Source organism: Sitophilus oryzae, unplaced genomic scaffold, assembly GCF_002938485.1.
Source record: "Sitophilus oryzae breed Bouriz unplaced genomic scaffold, Soryzae_2.0 scaffold_1179_pilon_pilon, whole genome shotgun sequence".
Taxonomy (NCBI): domain Eukaryota; kingdom Metazoa; phylum Arthropoda; class Insecta; order Coleoptera; family Curculionidae; genus Sitophilus; species Sitophilus oryzae.
The window spans coordinates 634,009-655,190 of NW_022145814.1; the positions used below are offsets into that span (position 1 = coordinate 634,009).

General features: G+C 33.2%; 1 protein-coding gene across 7 annotated transcripts in view; it reads left to right on the top strand.

Moving 5' to 3' along the window:
- Positions 1-21,182, top strand: part of LOC115891203 (tropomodulin-like) — a 329,344-nt gene that overhangs the window by 112,293 nt on the left and 195,869 nt on the right. The window contains exon 1 of one of the 7 annotated variants that reach the window (XM_030911654.1): positions 1,481-1,828. The exons of the other annotated variants lie outside the window; for them this stretch is intronic. Within the exon in view, the coding sequence (XP_030767514.1) occupies positions 1,763-1,828 (66 nt within the window). The 5' untranslated portion in view covers positions 1,481-1,762. Of the gene's footprint in view, positions 1-1,480; positions 1,829-21,182 lie in introns of those variants that run through there. 7 annotated transcript variants of the gene reach the window in all.

Sequence of the window (21,182 nt, forward strand, 5' to 3'; positions counted from 1 at the left end):
GCTTGGAAATGAAATAACAGCAATAAAATGACACCGATCTTCATTTCCAAGCCAACTGTTTCATTTCAATCGTATGGTACTTTGTATTTACTTCACTTTGTTTTTTGGGTTTCTACCGGTACCGAAAGTACCGGGAATTCCCGGTTCTTTTGAGACACCAAAGAACCGGGACTCGAAATTATTAATTCCCGGTTCTTTCGATACTTTTGGGACTCGGTAATAATAATTAAAAACATATTTTTTGTTACGTGGGAAAGACTTTTGATAGTTTCTAGCGGTCGAAATCAAACTCTTCTAACTAAGTAGTGATGCTATCTTTTACTGATCTTACTTCTGAAGTTATTTTGAAGTTTCTATAATGTTTATTATTGAAGTTTAAATATGTTATTTTATTATTTAGTATAATATTGCTGAATGTTTTAGTTATATTTTTTTGTGTTATGTTTTTATAGACATCTTTAATTGAACACGTAAAGTTTTTTTTCTAATTTAGTTTAGCTGGTTTCGAGGCTGGTTGATGTTGTTTGATGTCATTTTAAGCTACCTATGCGTTTTCTTTTTTTTTTTCGCTTGTGTTCATTATTTGTGTTCATCTTTACTTTCCCATGACTAAATAATTTGATATTATTTTCATTTGAAACTCAATTTTATACCGGTTTTACTTTTGATCCCTTGCTTGCTAATTGACGAACTCCACATCGTTGAATGAAAATATTTTTAGTATGGTTCTGGAAACTCTAATTAATACTACCAATTAAGGTTCAGATCTCTTTGACCGTCACAGAACCGGGCCTCGGTAACAATAATTAAAAAATATTTTTTTGTTACGTGAGGAAGTCCTTTGATACTTTCCAGCGGTCGAAATCAAACTCTTTTAAATAAGTGATGATGCTATTTCTTATTGTTCTTGCTTCTTTTCTCTTTTGAAGTTCCTATAATATTTATTATGTTATGTTTTAATAGATATTTGCATTTTTAATTTAATATTTTAGGGCTTTTGTCTAAAATCAGTTAAGTTGGTTTATGTTGTTTGATGTGAAATTAAAGTTATCTATACTTTTTTCTTTACTTGTGTTCAAGTTAATTTTTTCATGACTGATTACTTAATAATTTGATATTATTTTCATTAAAAATCTCAATTTTTTATCCATTTTACTTTGAAAAACCATCCCTTTCTTTCTCATTAAGTATCGAAAGTACCAGTACCGAAAGTACCGAAAAAAACGGGAAATCCCGGTTTCTAAGAGGTACGGTACCGAAATTCCCGGTTCCGAAAAACAGTTTCAGTTCCGGAAACTTGACATTATATATATGTAAACAAATAAAATGAATTAGTTCGAGGCGATGGATATCGAACAAAAATGAATCAGCATCGGCTGACTGTGGCTTTTCTCGTCCCGTAGCCGCGCTGCAAGTAATATGGCGATGGTCGAGCCCAAAATGCGTGTTTCCCGAAATAAGGAGACGACGAAAAGCTTAGTCGAATCGGCGCGGGACCGGCGACGACCGTTGAAAATTTTATTGCGCGCGATTTTCCGTGACCGCCATGCCGAACCTTCACCGTTAGTGACCTGTGGTGTACCCCCGACAACCCCTTTTGTTTTACCAACAATTTTTAAGGACAGATATCGCGAATTCGTCGGGTTTTCCGGGACTAAGAATCGCGAGACTTTTACGACTTTACCGTGTGCGAGTTGTAAATTCCGAATTTCCGCGTGTGATTTTAGTGTTTTTGCTTTGTGTTTTCGGACTGATATGGAAAATGGAGTACTTTCAGGATTACGAGGATACCGAGACCACCACGACGCGGACCAGGACGGTCAAGAAGGTGCGTGTCAGTAACCAAATTGCAACTATTAAAATCTTATAATACAATTAGGTAGTCTAGTAACTAACTACGAGGCGGGTTCAGATAGGTATAGGATACCATCCGTACTGGTGAATAAAGAAAAAGCCACCGTCTTTGTTCAAATTATTGATTTACGTCAACGAAAGTTACATATCAAACATAACAGGAGATTTTTTTTTAATTTTGCCTAACAATCTCTTTTCTTAATTAGGGTTTCCGTAACTAGGGTTGTTTATTGGAACCGATATTTGCCTGTTTTCTCGGTATTTTCGGTACTAGAAATTTTTTTGTTCAACGATGGCTGTAGTTTGTCAATCAGCAAGCAAGGGATGGTTTTTAAAAGTAAAATCGATAAAAATTGAATTTCTTAATGAAAATAATATAAAATTATTAAGTATCAGTCATAAGAAAATTGGAAAAAAATATGAAGACAAATATGAACACAAGCGAATAAACATAAGTAACTTAAAGTTCACATCTAACAACATAAACCAACTTAACTAAAATTGAAAAACAAGCCTTTTTTGAATTAAAAATGCAAATGCCTATAAAACATAACATAAAATATAGATAACTAAAACGTTGATCAACAATATACTAAATAAAAAATTAACATATTTAAACATTAATAAATAATAGGAACTTCAAAAGAGAAAACAAGTAAGCACATAAATAAGACGTAGCATTGTTAGATATTTAGAAGACATTTTCCTCTCTGTCTCACAAATAAAAGTGCGTACAGTCTATTGTCACTCAAACGAGGCATAATCTTCTTACAAAGTAAACCAGTCGAAGAATAAGCTCTTTCAAGTTGGCAGAATTATTAAAAGATGGTCATATGGTTTAGACAAATAACGTCCACGATCTCATTCTTTCTCAGAAAGAACCATTTCAATCTTAAAAGACAGCAACAATTTTTTTTAATTATTGCTACCGAGTCCTGAAAGAACTGGGAATTAATTTCGAGCGTAGCGTGGCGTCAATACAAGGGGATCTAATAAGTAACTGCAATTAACATTTTACCAACACAATAAGATTTTTTTCTTTTTCTTTATTAAATTCTTTAATTTTGAAGTTACAAAAACAAAATATACAAAAAAAGTAACAGTTTAAAAAAATAATCCAAGAAATTTAAAAAATAACTAAATTTTGATAAAAAACAAAGCTGTAAACGTATCTGTTAGATAAAATAGTAAACAAGACCAACAAAAAAGTTTATTGAGTGCCTTACAACCACATAACCAGTCCTCACTTTTATAAACATTTTCACTAAAATGACGAATACCCATTTTTAATTTAGTATTCATATTCAAAATATGCTTTGGAGGTCTTTTTTCAATAGTTTTTAATGTTTCTGAATACACCAAAGAACTACAAGATGATTGCCAAATTATTTGTATTTTACAGCCGCACTCAGAATCGGACATCTCGATGTGCGACGATATATTTTATTTTATACGGCGAACGAGATGTGTTTAAAAAATCACATCACCCACCGACTAATACAGCGAACGGGATATGTAATCGCGGTCGGAAAGTTCGCTGACCTCGGCTCGTTTAGCGTAGGTTTGGCATCAATTTACGAAGAATTTTAATTTATTATAGATATCAGCGACTTTTTAAAATAAAAACGTATGACATTATTTTGAAGGGATGCGACGCATCACCCACATCAATGGAAGCTTCGCCGCTGGAGAATACAAATAAAATCTTTTCCAAACTGTCCCACTGTGATAAAATTTATAGAAGCCTTACGCTAAAGAGAAAAAACATAGACCATTTTTACAACGAAAACTTAACAACGGGCGACCGAAGATGTCATTGCTAAAATATCGTTCCCTGCAATACGATTCCAATCAGTCATTGATTAATTGATTACTTCTTTATTGATAAGCTTTTTGAAAACATTGGTAACCTTTGCATTTTTCTACTATAGCAAGCAGAAGACTGTTTATAGAGAATAATATTTTTAATTTAATAATATTTTCATTCATATAGGTGGTATGAGTAGTGTGATATTTGTGGAGAAAACCTCGTTAAAATTTTGTTTATCCTCGTTTTCCAATTCTTTCCATTTTCGTTTGGATGCTATGATGCCTTAGTCGGTAGAAGCAGCGCATTTAACGTCAGATTTTAAAAAAATGTTTTAAATTAATGGACGAATTACGTTAGTTTCTATGAAGAGTCGTAATAACTTTTATATACATATTATTAATTATCTATTATTTATCATTCAACTCTAATGTTAAATTATAATTTATGGTTTTTCATTTTATTAACTAAAATATATTATGCTTATAATAATCTTTATTTTAGTTTTAAAACATATTATAGTATTGAGTCTCTTAAAGTAATTAAAATTGAGAAACTTCTAACAAGATTTTCTGTTATTAAATAGATATTTTGAATTTGAAAGCTGTTATTCCATTTATTTATGATTTAATGCGTTATGTCTGCTCTTAACGTTTCGTTTTGTGTATAACATCATGCCAGAATTTTTTTATAGTTGTGGAATTTAATTTTGGATTTAAAGATGCAAAATTAAGAGAGGAGCACATATACAAAACCGACTATTTTAAGCATTCATATGCATTCATCATTCCATTTGTTAATTTGTACTAGATTCAAATGTAAGAACAACAAATTAAGTTCAGCAATTGAATGAATACCTGAATACTATTTTATTTACTAAGTACAAAAGCCAATTTTTTTACTTACATGTTACATGTAATTTGATGTCTACTGCCAATCTGTGGCATACTATAGACATTACAGAATAGAAATTCAAGAGAACAGTTGAGAAAATAGCATATTCAAATATAGAAAATTATTCAAATATACAGGGTGATCCGAACTGTATTCCGGAAACTTCGGCAACATATTCTGAATATAAAAATAAGTAATTCGTTTAGATGTATGTCCAAAAATGCTTGGTTTCAGAGATACAGGGTGTAGAACTTCCATTTTTATTTCGATTTTTTCCAAATAAGTAACGTCAATATTTGGATGAAAATTGGTGTCTATCTTTAATTTTATAATTATCTATCTTTTATACCCTTAAGTGATAAGTGTGTCTCACCCTTCTACCATCAACCCCTATTTTTTAATAGCGATATTAGTCTTTTTTCCCGACTTCATTGTTTCACTTCTTTGCGTATGTTTTTTATGTTCGTCAAGTCGTAGGAGCCCTAACAACTAAATGTTCGGACAACCAACACATTGCTTGTCTCTCTAATATACAGGGTGAGTTTTCTACGATGTTCTCTATGGGGATCTCGGAAACTACTGGAGATAGAGAGTCGGTTAAATGGCGAAAGAATTGCAGTTTTGTGGGGTCATAAATATGCGCCTTTCAGATTTTTGAAAAAGTTCATGGCTTACTAGATATTTCGAAAAAAACACATTTCGTCTATTTTAAAAATTGTCCTTAATTCCATTATAAGCTATTTTAGACAAAAAGTTTTCAGATAAAAGTTGTAGATAATCACATCCTTAATGAGATTTTGTCCTCCGTTTTTTCTAAAGCCTGTCATTTTTGACATATGACACAAACATATGTTTTTTTTTAAAATGGAAACCATAGTTGGCCATGACTTTATAAAAAGCGCCATTTTTTAAGCTTTTCAGCGATATAAGCTATACCTATAGCTATATATGTTTTCTCCCAAAAATTATCGAGTTATAGCCAATTCTTATCATTTTTAAATAATTTAACTTAGCCATGGGAACAAGTTTAATCGTCTTTGCTCTCATAAATGTGAAGCCACATTGTGCCACATCCAAATTTTGTAAATTAAAATAAACAAAAATTGTAAATATGAATTTTTCAAATGAAGAAAAGCGTAAGATTATTGGTTCAACTTTTCTTGACCATACATTTTCGCGGATACGTTGACCGGTGAATGTTATGTTTTTTAGAGAACGATTTTCAAGACTTGTTAGAAAAGTTCAATTTAGTTATAGCCAATTCTTATCTTTGTTGACTAATTTCACTTAGATTGGATGGCATTCTTATTCTGTTATGATTTATAACTTATAAAATGTCAGAATATATTACTAAACGGTTCTTTAGAATTTACATTACACAAAATAAAACTTAAAAAAAATAATATCACTGCATACACTTTAAGTTATTTTAGAAAATGTTCAAAAGACCCGCTATTGTTTAGAGTTACATCTTTTTAAAACTAAATTATTACCTATTCTCACAGAAGGACCGGTCGACTTAATCAAATTTCTCTCGTACCGCCACTTCGAGTGCCTCTCTTAATTCATAAGTTCTTTTGTAAACCTTATTGTTAAACATACCGCATAAAAAAAATCTAAAACGGATAGGTCAGGTGATCGAGGAGGCCCATGCAATTGGTCCACCTCTTCCTATCCCTGAGTTTATATTATTATGATGTAATAATTTTTAACATTCATTATGGGGGTCATAATGAAAGTCATGTTGGAAACACTCTATTGATGCGCGAGTATCTACACGCTTTTCTTCATTTGAAAAATTCATATTTACAATTTTTGTTTACTTTAATTTACAAAGTTTGGACAGCTTCACATTTCTGAGAGCAACGGCGATTGAACTTGTTTCCATGGCTAAGTGAAATTGTTTAAATATGATAAGAATTGGCTACAACTCAGTAATTTTTCGAAGAAAACATATTATAGCTTATATCGTTAAAAAGATTAAAAAATGGCGCTTTTTATATAGTCATGGCCAACTATGGTTTCCATTTAAAAAAACATATGTTTGTGTCATATGTCAAAAATGACAGGTTTTAGAAAAAAAAACGGACGACACGATCTCATTAAGGATGTGATTATCTACAACTTTTATCTGAAAACTTTTGTCTAAAATAGTTTATAATGGAATTAGGGACAATTTTTAAAATAGCCGAAATTTGTCTTTTTCGAAATATCTAGTAAGCCATGAACTGTTTCAAAAACCTGAAAGGCGCATATTTATGACCCCACAAAACTGCACTTCTTTCCCTGTTTAACCGACTCTCTATCTCCAGTAGTTTCCGAGATACCCATAGAGAACATCGTAGGAAACTCACCCTGTATAATATTCTATAATAAATAATTCCTGGGTGGGTGCTCGGCTCTAGTATATAAGCTCAGTAGTTTTTTAGTATTTAGTTTAGCTCTGATCGAAAAGTTGTGTAAGCAAAAATAAATAAGATAATGGAAGTCCGAAATTATTTTAGTTTTAATACTGGACCATTGCCTACCACATTGAAAGTAGCGAAGGCATACATTATTGTTCTCACATCAAACTTTGGTATTTTTTTTGTAAATGTCTATTTTAAATTTTAATCGCTTTATATTACAACTCTAAATGCATTTGTGCCAAATCTTATAATATTTCGTCATTAGTAGACATTATAAGTCACCATCTAATTGCTTCGTTTAGTTGAAGTGACCTTAGCTTTGGCTATAGAAAACAACTGATACATGCATATTATGATTTGGAAACCTACGTTATTTTCAGTCGATTAGCTATGTTGTTTCCAGCATCTGGAGAAAATATTACGCATATTCAATCTATGTTTTACAAATGAATCACAAGTTATTTAAACAAAACTTGGTGTCTTATTCACAATGTTTTTTTTACGTTTCAAGTGATTTGATAAATTATTGTAACGAATTTGTTTTATGTTGCTAATACCAATATTTCCTTGCCAAGATTCTTAGCACACTGACTTATCACAAACGAAAAGTTCTATAAATAATATTATAACGAAATATCCTTTGCTAATCACAAGCATGTACAGGGTGGGTCAAATTGGACGCTTTTAAAGGGAAACACCGTTCTCTATAGGAGATAGACGAAAACTAATATCGGTGTCTGGGACACAATTTTCATCAAAAACATGATGGTGAAAACCGCACATCGATATCTGTTACCGTTTCGGAGTTACGGGGTGTTTCTCAAAAATATGCATCTTTAACAAATCGCTGTAATGTTTTTGCTATGGAAAATTTTGTATTTCTATGAAAACATTTCCAAAACATTTTTTTACGTAGAATTTAATGGTTTAAGAATATTTTTTTTAAAATTAATAATTTAAGAGTTATCAACAGAAAAAATGATTTTTTATTTGGGACACCCTGTATATTTTTAATTAACTGAAAAGAACTTAAAATTACCTTTCCAAAAATATAGTACACTTGATATTTTGTTATAATCCCCTTCGAAATACAGAATTTTTAATAGTTAGTAGGCCTTTGGACCCCTTATTGATAATATGCCCCTAATGGAACTCAAAAATATATTTTTCCAGCAAGACGAGGCACCGCCTCAGGACGCTGAAGTTATCAGCAAATTTTTGCAGCTAATTTCAAGAATAATTGAATAGATAACCAAGATCCCAGCCGTTGGCCGTCGAGAACGCCGGAGTTAGTGTCTATGGATCTATCCTATGGATATAGGTATTTGCGGTAGAATAAAAGTTCGTATTTTTAAATTGCTCCTATAATCTAGACAAGAATTAGAAGTAATAAGTAGATATGAGACGGTATCTTTCACCCCCACTGAGTTAATGAATTCCGCGAAAAATGTTCAAAAACGGCCCCGTCTGTCCATAACAGAAGACGGTCGATATGTCGAACACCTGTAGCAAAATCTCATGTCTTGGTTTGTTATTTATTTTTATTGTTATTAGATATAGTTTAAATGTTTTGATGTTGGTTCAATATAGTTTAAATTGTTATAAAATTCTGCATGTCTCATAGCAAATATTATTTTTGTTTTAATTGATGCTCACAGCTAGATTTTTTTGCATTACAGCCTGGGCCGTTCAAAGCCTACTTATATTTAAAGTGGGCGAATTTTTATAAACGCTATATCTCGAAGAGGAATCAGGCAAAATATCAAGTATATTATATTTTTGGAAAGGTAATTTTAAATTCTTTTCAATTAACTAAAAATATACAGGGTTTCCCATATAAAAAATCGACTTTTTTGTTGATAATTCTTAAATTATTAATTTTAAAAAAATTATACTTAAATCATTAAATTCTACGCAAAAAGGTGCTTTGGAAATGCTTTCATAAAAATACCAAATTTTCCATAGCAAAAAAGTTACAGCGATTTATTAAAAATGCATATTTTTGAAAAAGACCCCGTAACTCCGTAACGGTAACAGATATCAATGTGCGGTTTTCACCATCATGTTTTTGAAAAAAATTGAGCTCCAGATACCGATATTAGTTTTCGTTTATCTCCTATAGAAAAGGGCGTTTCCCTTTAAAAGCGTCCAATTTGACCCACCCTGTACATGTTTATAATTCTAGTTTAGTGGCATTTTCTTGTTAAAAGTTCTATATCAGTATCGAATTATAAAAGTGCCGATAAACTATGAAGGTGTCAGTGGTCTAGTTAAGATATTGAATCACCTATTCCCAGTTGATCACCGAAGTTTAGCGATGATAGACTATGAGAATATTTGGACGGGTAAACATTCTAAACACTCCGTCGTCTGTTGTGTTGTTCCAAAGCAAGAATGAAAATGTCTTAAAATCTTAAAATCAGATATATTATTGAAATTGTCTTAAAATCAGATATATTATTCACGCTGTGCTGATGCCGGTTAGATACAGAATGAGACCGTATATCCCGTGAGTATGAGTCGTATATTTATTAACGACAAAGAAGAAATTGTCGAAATTACAACGACAAGCATGCTTAGCGGTGACTGGTGCCTTTCATTTTACGTCGTCTAAAGCTATGGAAACCCTACTCGACTTATCTCCTCTTCAAATTCTTTTGGAAAGGGAGGCAAGATGGGCTACATATGAATTTTAAAATATGGCACGAGAATGCCAAGGAACAATCAAGTTCAAATAAAACCGACTACTTAGTAGATGAATTACAGTCGGATGCGCGATAAAGCGCTTGAGGCAACAAAAAAAAAAGTCTATGACGATTCTTCATTGTATGAAACTACTCAATTTATTAGATGATAGGAACAAAGTGTCGCTAATATGGATATCGGGACATGTCAGCGTAGAGGGAATCGAACGTGCTGATTCCCTCGCCAAAACAGGTGCAGGTTGCAGGTTCGCCATACGCGAGCCCAGAACCGACGCTTAGCGTTCCAAAAAATCTCGCAAAAGACAGGCTCTGTGATTGGGTTAGGGGTGTGACGTTTCTGACATTCCAGTCCTGGAATGGAACATTCCAAGAAAATTCTAGCAGGGCAATCCCAACGCAAAACAAGAGAACTTCGGTAGGAGTGGAGCACGTACGGTCACTGATGTAGTATACACGAGCCACTGCCTGCTGAGATAACACATGCAGAGGATGGGACATTGGGCTGGTGGAAGACGCCAAATGCCGATTCTGTATGGAAGGTGACGAAACCATGAAGCTATGTGTACCTGTCCAGCTGGGAAGAGGTGAACAGGTGAACTTTAATAATCTTTGTTGTTTGTTTAAAGAAGTTTCTAGTACTGAGCCACCTGAGTTTTTACCTGGGACCCACTCTTAGTAAATACAGTACAATACAATGAGTCGTATTTGACACTCGCTAAATTTGTAGGTTAAAATATGGCTGAGAACTGCGGTTGGTAACATGTGTAAACTAAGTTGATCCCGATTGTCTATAATATTCAGAACTTTTATCAATACTGGTAAATTCTGTATATTGAGAATATTGTCTTCATGAGTATTATTAATAAATAGACAAAACGTGACATTTTTATAATTTTGTTTCAAGAAGAGGCATGTATCTCTTTTGTTTATTTAATGAATAATTAAAACTTTTTGTTGATTTTTATTTTTCTGTCAATTATTTTTTTATTAATCGCAATTAATAAAATTAAAATAAAAATAAAATTACTAAATTATATATTTTACCTAATTTATTATTAGATATTATTACTATTAGTTATTATTTACTATTATTCCAACATACAGCAATTTCAAATAAAAAATAATTATTTAAGATAATTACAAAAAACCTAATTTTAAAAAGTTTAACATCCTGTAACTCTAAAACTATGCATTTCCATACTCATGGTTACATGAACTTTTTTTTCATATTTTTTGATGATGTATGATTATTTGAAACTTTAAAGTTAATTATATTAAAAATTTTTAATGGTTGCTATCAGATATGGAGGAAGGCAAATTAATAAAATTGCGTTTATCTTATCAAGGAGGTCGAAATCGACAAAATATCAAGAGACAACTTTTAATCGGCATTAAACTCTTACACTATTTCGCTGACAAGAGGAAAAAAGGTCAGTGGCGTATATGTTTTTTTTTAGAAAAATATTCCAGTGATAACCATAACCATATGCACGTTCCTGGTGAATATGTCGACACTTTCTGAACTTTAAAATATGTTGCATTTATATTTTTTACCCCAAAATTTCATTTAAAACGCTATAGTACTATGTACATTCGTACTAAATACTTCAAAGAAAATTATAATAAATCGAAAAAATATTAAGATTTTAACACCCTATAGCTACTAAACAAAACAGAATCGGATCTATGAACGTTAATTACGTTGAGGAATCTCTCCACGAGAAATGCAACCTGTTTTTTGAAACACCTTTAATATTCTCAAATGAAACTCTCTTTTGAACTCAGATTTAATGCATTTAACTCAACTATGTAAAGCTTGTCCAATATATAGTCTAAGAGCCAGTGAAAGGCTACCTGTATGTATTTGACCAGACCTAGGGTTTTGTACAGGTTGGGTCAAATTCGACGCTTTTAAATGGAAACACCCTTTTCTATAGGAGATAGACGAAAACTAATATCGGTGTCTGGAGCTCAATTTTCATCAAAAACATGATGGTGAAAACCACACATCAATATCTGTTACCGTTTCGGAGTTACGGGGTGTTTTTCAAAAATGTGCATTTTTAACAAATCGCTGTAACTTTTTTGCTATGAAAAATTTTGTATTTCTATAAAAACATTTCCAAAGCACCTTTTTACGTAGAATTTAATGGTTTAAGTATAATTTTTTTAACATTAATAATTTAAGAGTTATCAACAGAAAAATTGATTTTTTATTTGGGACACCCTCTATATTTTTAATTAACTGAAAAGAATTTAAAATTACCTTTCCAAAAATATAGCACACTTGATATTTTGTTATAATCCCCTTCGAAATACAGAATTTTTAAAGGCTCGCCACTTTTAACTAGTAGGCTTTGGACCCCTTATTGATGATATGCCCTTAATGGAACTCGAAAACATATTTTTCCAGCAAGACGATGCACCGCCTCTGAATGCTGAAGTTATCAGCAAATTTTTGCAGCCAATTTAAAGAATAATTGAATAGCTAACCAAGATCCCAGCCGTCGAGGTCGTCTGACTTAGTGCCCATGGATCTAATCCTATGGATATATTTGCGGAAGAATAAAGGTTCCTTATTCTTCCGTATAATCTAGACAAGAATTAGAACTACTTAGCAGTTATGAGAGGGTATCTTTCACCCCACTGAGTTAATGAATTCCGCGAGAAATGTTCAAAAATTGCCTGGTCTGTCCATAACAGAAGACGGTCGTTATGTCGAACACCTGTAGCAAAATCTCATGTCTTGGTTTGCTATTTATTTTTATAGTTATTAGATATAGTTTAAATGTGTTGATGTTGGTTAAATATATTTTAAATTGTTATAAAATTCTGCATCTCTCATAGCAAATATTATTTTCGTTTTAATTGATGCTCACAGCTAGAATTTTTTTGCATTACAGCCGGTGCCGTTCAAAGCCTACTTATTTAAAGCGGGCGAATTTTTATATACTCTATATCTCGAAGAGGAATCGAGCAAAATATCAAGTGTGTTATGTTTTTGGAAAGGTAATTTTAAATTATTTTCAATAAATTAAAAATATACAGGGTGTCTTATATAAAAAATCAAATTTTCTGTTGATAATTCTTAAATTATTAATTTCAAAAAAAATATACTTAAACCATTAAATTCTACGTAAAAAGGTGCCTTGGAAATGTTTTCATAAAAATACAAAATTTTCCATAGCAAAAAAGTTACAGCGATTTGTTAAAAATGCATATTTTTGAAAAACACCCCGTAACTCCGAAACGGTAACAGATATCGATATGCGGTTTTCACCAACTTTTTTTTGACAAAAGTTGAGCTCCAGACACCAATATTAGTTTTTGTCTATATCCTATAGAAAAGGGTGTTTCCATTTAAAAGCGTCGAATTTGACCCACCCTGTACAGTGAAGCCCCTATACTTACTGTACATGACATGGGGACTCACTAAGGCCAACGTGGCCGACGCGGCGGGCGCCAAGGTAAAAATGGTGTCGATTTTTGGTAAATTTTAAATGTATTTGACCACGTCTGCCGTTTTGCAATTTGAAAATATATTATTATTATTATCGAAAAACAACAATGGCAGACCATTATCACGCGTTTAACATTGCTGCAGACAGTTTTTAAAGTGGTGAAAAAAAAAATAAAATTTTGAAAGTAATTGACCAGATCTGCTATTGATATGTTTTATTTATTAGGGTCTTATTAACTTAAGGTTAATCACCGGAGATGTCTTTATTGAGTACACACTTCAGCAGACAACAAAATCTGAACTGCTATGCGATCAGATGTATGGTTATGAAGTTCCCTGTTTCACATCAATATGATTTACTCTCATATCTCTATCACTGTCTTTATAAAAGTTAATATTTAATTTTGTCAACAAATACTAAAACACACAAGGCTGATGATAAAAAAGTAAACATATTTTGAAAGAATTTCAAATATCTAGGTATAACGCAGTTAGCAAATAACCATTAAAATATTTATTTTCTTCTTTTTATATATTTAAGACAAAATTTAAAGAAAAATGAATTAAAAACGTGAATCATGCACGCATTATAAAATAAATTTCTTTTTTATAAATATGAATTTGTATTCATCGTCATCGGAATCATGTTTTTCATGGTGTAGTACTCATCTTTACCGTCCATTGAATCGGAATCCGTAAAAATAAAACGTAAATTATGAAACAAAAGTAATTTGTAAATTGATCCGAACATAATCGATAAAGAATTGGTTACTATGAATTTACCAGGGACTTTAATTAAGTCATTCACAAAGGTTGGAAGTTTATCTTCTTCGAACCAATTGAACACAAATTTCTCGTCTTGCTCAATCCAACCATGGGTTCTCTAATGGGTTCAATGTCGTAGGTTTGCTTTTTGTGAGCATTTTTCCAAATTGTTGAAATATAAATAATGTGTTCTTAGAAGTTGCTGGTAAAGCTCACTCTAACATGGTGGTGTTGAGCTTGCATCAAAATTACGTATTTTTTTGCTGAAGTATTAATTGACGTCGGAAGCTTTATAATTGCTGTCGAAAAGTTGGTACCTTATTCTATCATCAACGTCAATTGATTTTTTTGCATTATAAAGCTGGCAAGTAAATTTCTGAATGCTGTTAAATACCTGTTGTAACTGTCAAATTTTCTTCACCAAGCATCCCAAATGCTTGTTGAAATTCAACATCTTTTTTCAGTAACGTAAAAGGTCTTTTCTTCCTGTTATTAAAGAAAGCCGGATTAAAATCACATCCTGTGAACGCATGGAAGTCGATTAAGATTTTGGCTAACAATTCACCAAGCTCTTTATAAATTTTTGTGACGTCAATATACAACCCAGTTCCATTGAGCATCCAAATATTCGAATGAGAATTTTGTAAATGTGTCACAATACCAATCATTATAATTAAAGTTATTAGTCTATGCATACATCTGACCGGATAGTAGTTCAGATTTTGTTGTCTGCTGAAGTGTGTACTCAATAAGGACATCTGCCGTAATTAACATAAGTTTATGAGACCCTAATAAATAAAATATATCAATGGCAGATCTGGTCAATTACTTTCAAAATTTTTTTTTTCCACTTTATATAGTTTGATTGAGTTTCAAAATAGTTTGATTGAGTTTTTATATAGTTTGATTGAGTTTCAAAACTGTCTGCAGTAATGTTAAAGCGTGATAATGGTCTGCCATTGTTTTTTTCCGATAATAATACTAATATATTTTCAAACTGCAAAACGGCAGACGTGGTCAAAAACATTTAAAATTTACCAAAAATTGATACCTTTTTTACCTTGGCGCCCGCCGCGTCCGCCACGTTGGGCTTAGTGAGTCCCCATGTCATGTACAGTAAGTATAGGGGCCTCACTGTACAAAACCCTAGGTCTGGTCAAATACATACAGGTAGCCTTTCACTGGCTCTTAGACTAATAGGATATCTGATAGTTATAGATATCAGTTGTTATCTGTCAGTTTCATTCCCATTTAATTTATATTTTCTGTTATTTTTCGAATGTCTGTCAAAAGTCTCTTGGCCCGTTGGGCAGATTTTGGTTGGTTTGCTAAAGCAACTTATTCAATAAGTTATAAATGTGTATATTATAGTATTTGCAAGTGAAAAAAAAAATAAAAATAGCACATTTTGTTTTCCCTATATAACAGAAAAACTGAGTATAAAAATAAATTCAGACTTTTTCCTAATCATAAAAATCTAAATAGATGCGAGACGTTTTTTGGAACCCACAACTTTTAATGAATCACTTGATATAAATTAAGTCGATCTTTTGGCATTGAATTAAAGCTGAACATAATGAATTTGTTATTTTGGTACATTTTTTCGGTTATACTTTAATTTTGTAGCTGGCGACAAGTATCCGAGTTTTTTTACAGTAATTTCTTTGTTATATTATTGTCTAAATTTAATTTATGCATTTATTAAGATTAGAAAATGTTGAAAAGTTGTATAATCATAGATAATATCTTATGACATAGCCTTTGGTATAATCTTACTTTTGGAGACACTGATTTGTTCTGAAGGTATGTTGATTTCGACACCGGTTTTGACTACGACACCAGTTTAGATTAGGTAGCAGTGGTGTCATATAATGTGGGCAAATAGGCGTGCCTGCTCCAGGCAATAAGTATAATATTTTTTTTATCATTACATTATAACTTATTACTAATCCAACAAATATTCGCATTAAGCATTTTTTATCTTTCTTCTTCTTTCTCAGCCTGGTTCCATCCAGTGTTGGATATATGCCTCTTCTAGGTTTTTCCATGCTTCGCGATCTCTAGCCAATTTTATCCGTTGTCTTCCCGCCAGTGCCCTGACGTCATCGACCCATCTCTTTTTTCGTCGGCCCACACTTTTTGTTGTTCCCCTAGGTCTCCATAGGATGACTTTTTGGGGCCATCGGTCTGGATCCTGTCTTGCCACATGTCCTATCAATTGCCATTTCAGACTTGCTACTCCTTTAACAACATTTATTAATTTTGTTTTTTGGCGTATGTGGGTGTTCCGTATTTTTTCCCTAATGGTGACTCTCAATATGATTCTTTCCATGGCTCTACTGTGCTATACTGTGCTATTCTTTCCATGCTACTAGTAGTTGTTCTGCTGTTTTTCGGGTAATTGCCATAGTCTCTAAGCCATACGTAAGCACAGGTAAAATGCAGCTGTCGTAAGCCTTTTTCTTTAGGTTGATGGGCACCTTTTTATCCTTGAAAATATTGTTCATATTTCCAAATGCTACCCATGCCAAATGGATGCTGCGTTTGATCTCCGTATTTTGGTTTTCCTTACCCAGCTTGATTTTATGACCTAAATAGGGGAGATTGTCCCAGTGCCGGACACCTAATCTCTTTCCCTTCTATTTTTTTGAAAAAAAAAGTCTATTACAAAAATTTAGTCTGCCATTGGTAGAAGAAAACCTAATGAATATATGGTAGTAAATTCAAACCGATATGAATTCAAATAGACAGTGAAATTATAAATTTACGGCAGTATTGCTAATCACTTTGTAAAAAAAACTCTTCCCAGTACCGGACAATATATATTTTGAATATTACACCAGATAAATAAATTTACAAAGCTTTTATTAGAACAGATAAACGGAGAGATTTCAAGAAATAATACTACTCTTACTAATTCATACTTCTTAATAAGTTATTGTATGCAATGGACACAAACAAAGTAAAGGATATTATCATTATCAGCACACTCTACATGAGCCCACCCATCACGTCTTGAACATTGGACCCAGTCCTCCTCAAAAGTTTCACCGCAAATGATGCACTCGGTTTTGTTAGAAGCCTTTTCGTCTGTTTTCTTTTCTTCAGCTTCGTCTATTAGCTTTCGTTTAACAGATAGAAACTTTTCAGATTTGGTATTGATTTTGTGTTTTTCATTATTTCTTCGACTCTGTTTTGTTATACTTTGTTGCTTTGCTTTCTCCTGTTTTTTTAACTCGACCTGCTGTTTTACTTCTGCTTTGTCTTCAAGCATTTTTTTATATGGTGTAGAAGTTAATATTTCGCTTTTTTCTCCTTTCCTTTTCCTTGATATTATTTTTCTCTGTAGATGATAGATTCTCTTTCTCTGCCTCATCGTCGACTGACTGATAGAAGTTCATTGTTTTGTCGGTAAATGTGGAGATTTCCACTTTTTTCATTGTAAACTTCAGGTATGGAGGGAATCGACCCATCAATGATTGAAGATGAAATATTTGTTTCTTTATTAGGGGGATCGGGGCTTCAAACTTACGGTAAAACCAACAGAAGAAGAAGTTAGTAGTTCCGTTGATTTACTTGTGGAAACGGAGGGAACTATTTTGTCAAGCGAAGACTGGTTTAGAGATCCGGAGTCTAAGCTAGTAGACGGGGTTAGTGAATTGTTTTTAGGTTCATGGTTCTCTTGATTGTCGGCTTCTAATATTTTTGTAGTGTTTGGAGCGGGAAGAAAATCTAGTTCTGTAAAGATATTTTTGTTTAAGGGATGTGCATTGAAACCCAGATTGTGCCAATTCCATTCTACAAATTTTTGAAAATGCAGTTCCAACTAAACCACTGATTTCTTGGACAGTTATTTTTAAGCCTAGTCTTCCGTATTTGCTCATCCAGACCTCACATGCTGCATTAAATGCACCTTTAAACGGTTTCATAATAGCTCTGTCCAAAGGCTGCAGTTTGTGTGTCGTGTGAGGGGGCAAACTTAGCATGTGAACGTGCATATAAAATAACTTGCAGATCTTTATGTGTGATATGGCCGTCCAATATTAAAAGAATTGGGTTTTCGTCAGTCGGATTAACTCGATCCACGAATGCATTTAACCATTTTAAAAATCCTTGGACGGTTATCCATCCACTTGGATGAGCGACAAAAATGCTTCCAACCGGTGCATCTTTCGTAAGTTTAACATCCATTCTTTCCCTTGGAAAAACAAATAAAGGTGGTATAAATTGGTCTCCTGCAGCATTGATACAAAGCATTACTGTTTTATTTTTCCCTCTTTCACCAGATGTTAGTTTGCTGACCTGTTTTTTCCCCTTTAATGACAAAACTTTTAGTGCGTTAGAATGTACCACAGATACGCCGGTTTCATCGCAGTTAAAAATCCTACTTGGGGAAAACGAATATTTCTCCATCGGGTTCTCCAGCTTCTCAAAAAAGGCCTCAACTTGTTTCTTGTTAAATCCTTGCGTTCTCTGAAGGCTAGTTGATTGGGCAGAACGCAACGAAAATTCTGGATGCCGGTTAATAAACCCACGATAAAATTTATTTCCTGCTGTCTTTTTTGTTTTACTAAATTGATGCTGTAATTTGAAATGCTCAGCAAGATCATATGCTAACGTTAAAAATTCCTTTTTGTTGACTGGTAAAAAACGATTATCCAAATCCTTAAGGTGTCCCACTAGTTCATTTTCTAAGTCAACATTAAATGTATTTTCAAATCTTCCTAATGTAGGTGTCATTTTAACGGTATTTCCTTTTCGGAGAGTCGTGACCCTGTCTCCTAAAGAACTTTTAGGAACAGAGAAGTGGAACGCTGCCTCTCTAATGCTATATTTCCCTGACAGTGCATGGTCCACAGCCTTTTTCATGCTCGTTTCATCCCTTTTTGCCTTTTGTTTATTTGGCATGATTAATATGCCTGAAACAACAAATAATAGTAATAATACGGCTATAATCTGCCTATCACGATCAATTATTTTTTGTCCGGTACTGGGCAATGTACGGGTGTCCGATACTGGGGAAATGTCAGCGAAAGATAAAATACGCATTGAACATAACCTAGAAATAATTTCGTCCGTTTGCGCATGTGGTTATACTCCCCAATAATGTAAGTTGTTATATAAGTTATTAGTGAACTACTAAACTTACCTACGTATTATACCTACGTATTATATAAGGGGCCTAAAGTTTAGTCGAATCACTTGAAAACACCCACGTAAAAACTTAATCACAAATATCTCGACAACGACATGAAATAAATGGAAATGGCGCGAAATATGTAACGTACATATAACGTTTTAACTGATTTTAATAGGGAGTTACAGTCAATTCATATGGAAACCAGAAAATCCAGTGTCCGGTACTGGGAACTGTCCGGCGCTGGGGCAATCTCCCCTATATATGTGGTCTACGTTTTCAATAATAACGTTGTCTACGGTAATGTTATGGATATTGTTGCTCATTATCTTGGTCTTCTTCAAGTTCATTTTAAGGCCAATTTTCTGGGATTGGTCATTTAGCTCCTTTAGCATGGTGTTCAGTTCTTGAATGTCGGTGCTCAGCAAGACAATATCGTCTGCGAACCTAAGATGGCTAAGGTGTACCCCATCGATGTTTATACCTCTATTTTCCCATTCTAATTTCTTGAAGACATTTTCCAGTGCCAGTGTAAATAACTTGGGAGAGATGATATCTCCTTGTCTCATGCCCTTGCCGAGTGGTATTTTTTCTGTTTTAAGGTCATCATCTATAATTTAACTTGGAAGGTTGCACTATCATAGATGTTTTTAATAATCGAATAATATCTGGAATCAATTCTCGCGTCCTCCATTGCAGCAAGGAATGACCAGGTTTCGATGCTGTCAAAGGCTTTTTGGTAGTCTACAAAGGCCAAATGTAGCGGTATATTGCATTCAGTTGTTTGTTTTTTCAATGACTGTTTTAATTGTTTGTAGATGATCGATGGTACTAAAACCTTTTCGAAAGCCTGTTCTATCCTGTTCCTGCCTGTTCTATTGGCTGATAGGAATCTAGTTTCGTAGATAGTCGGTTGTTGATAATCCTACTGAAGAGCTTGTATAGGTGCGAGTGGAGGCTTATTGGTCTATAATTCTCTATATTTGTATAATCTCCTTTTTTGTATAATAACACAACTGCTGCGTTTTTCCATGCGTCCGGGATTTTACCCTCCATGAGACATTTATTTAACAATACTTCCACGGCTTCCACTAATGGTTTTCCGCCCATCTTCAGCATTTCAGGTGTAATACGATCTTCTCCTGGGCTTTTGCCATTTTTTATTTGTTGAAGTGCGTATTTAGTTTATGTGGTTGATATTTCTGGCATGTCCTCTGATCCTACGTTCGTAATATGTTTTTGTACTCTATCTTTGTTTGGTATAACAGAGTGATAAAGTTGTTCGTAGAATTTGTGTATTTCATTTCTAATTTCATGTTTGTCTGTTGTTATAATGCCATGTGTGTTTCTTATATTTAGTATTTTTTGTTTTCCGCGCATCTGCTTACGTCTTAACACTAACTAACTAACTTAACTTCTATAGACTACCTAAAATATATTAAAATAATTTTCGATTACTGCGTTATTGCATAATTCCCATATAGCATTTACCAAAAGGCGCTCCATTTGATTTATACGAAGGTGGTTTGACTAACTTTATATTGTCTCTAATGGGATGCTAAAGGTTGCGGCTTTGCGAATCTTACACATACTCTACAGACCGCAATGACTGGAAGGCCAACGTGTAAGAAAGAGATAGAATAAGGAAGTAACGCGTGGTTTAAGTTTGTCGGCATCGCCGTGCCGCGCCGTCCTAAAAAAACTTCCCCTATTTATAATTATAAAAACTTATTATTTTGATCATTTAATTTATTTCTTATGTTGTGCTAACTTTTTTATTTTATCAAATTTTGCCTACCTTGCTTTGATTTGCACTGTATGCAACTGTTAAGTAGATCTCTGATGAAATCGGTGTCGTAGATAAAACCGGTATTGAGATCAAAATCGGTGTGGAGATCAACACCAGTATGTACACCGGGTAGTCCATATTTGGCAACCGGAGTCAGCCTAACACCGGTTTTAAATCGGTGTACTGGTTCTTAGAAGAGACCTAGGATATGGCACTACTGGCAGGATATGACACTTAGGAGATTTTGAACCTATTTTTGAACATAACTTTGTCGGCCCGATAGCCCTGGCAGCTGTGGCCATTAAACCAATCTACTACTACTAACCTAACTTTGTATTTATAGTGATTTGCAGTAATTTTATT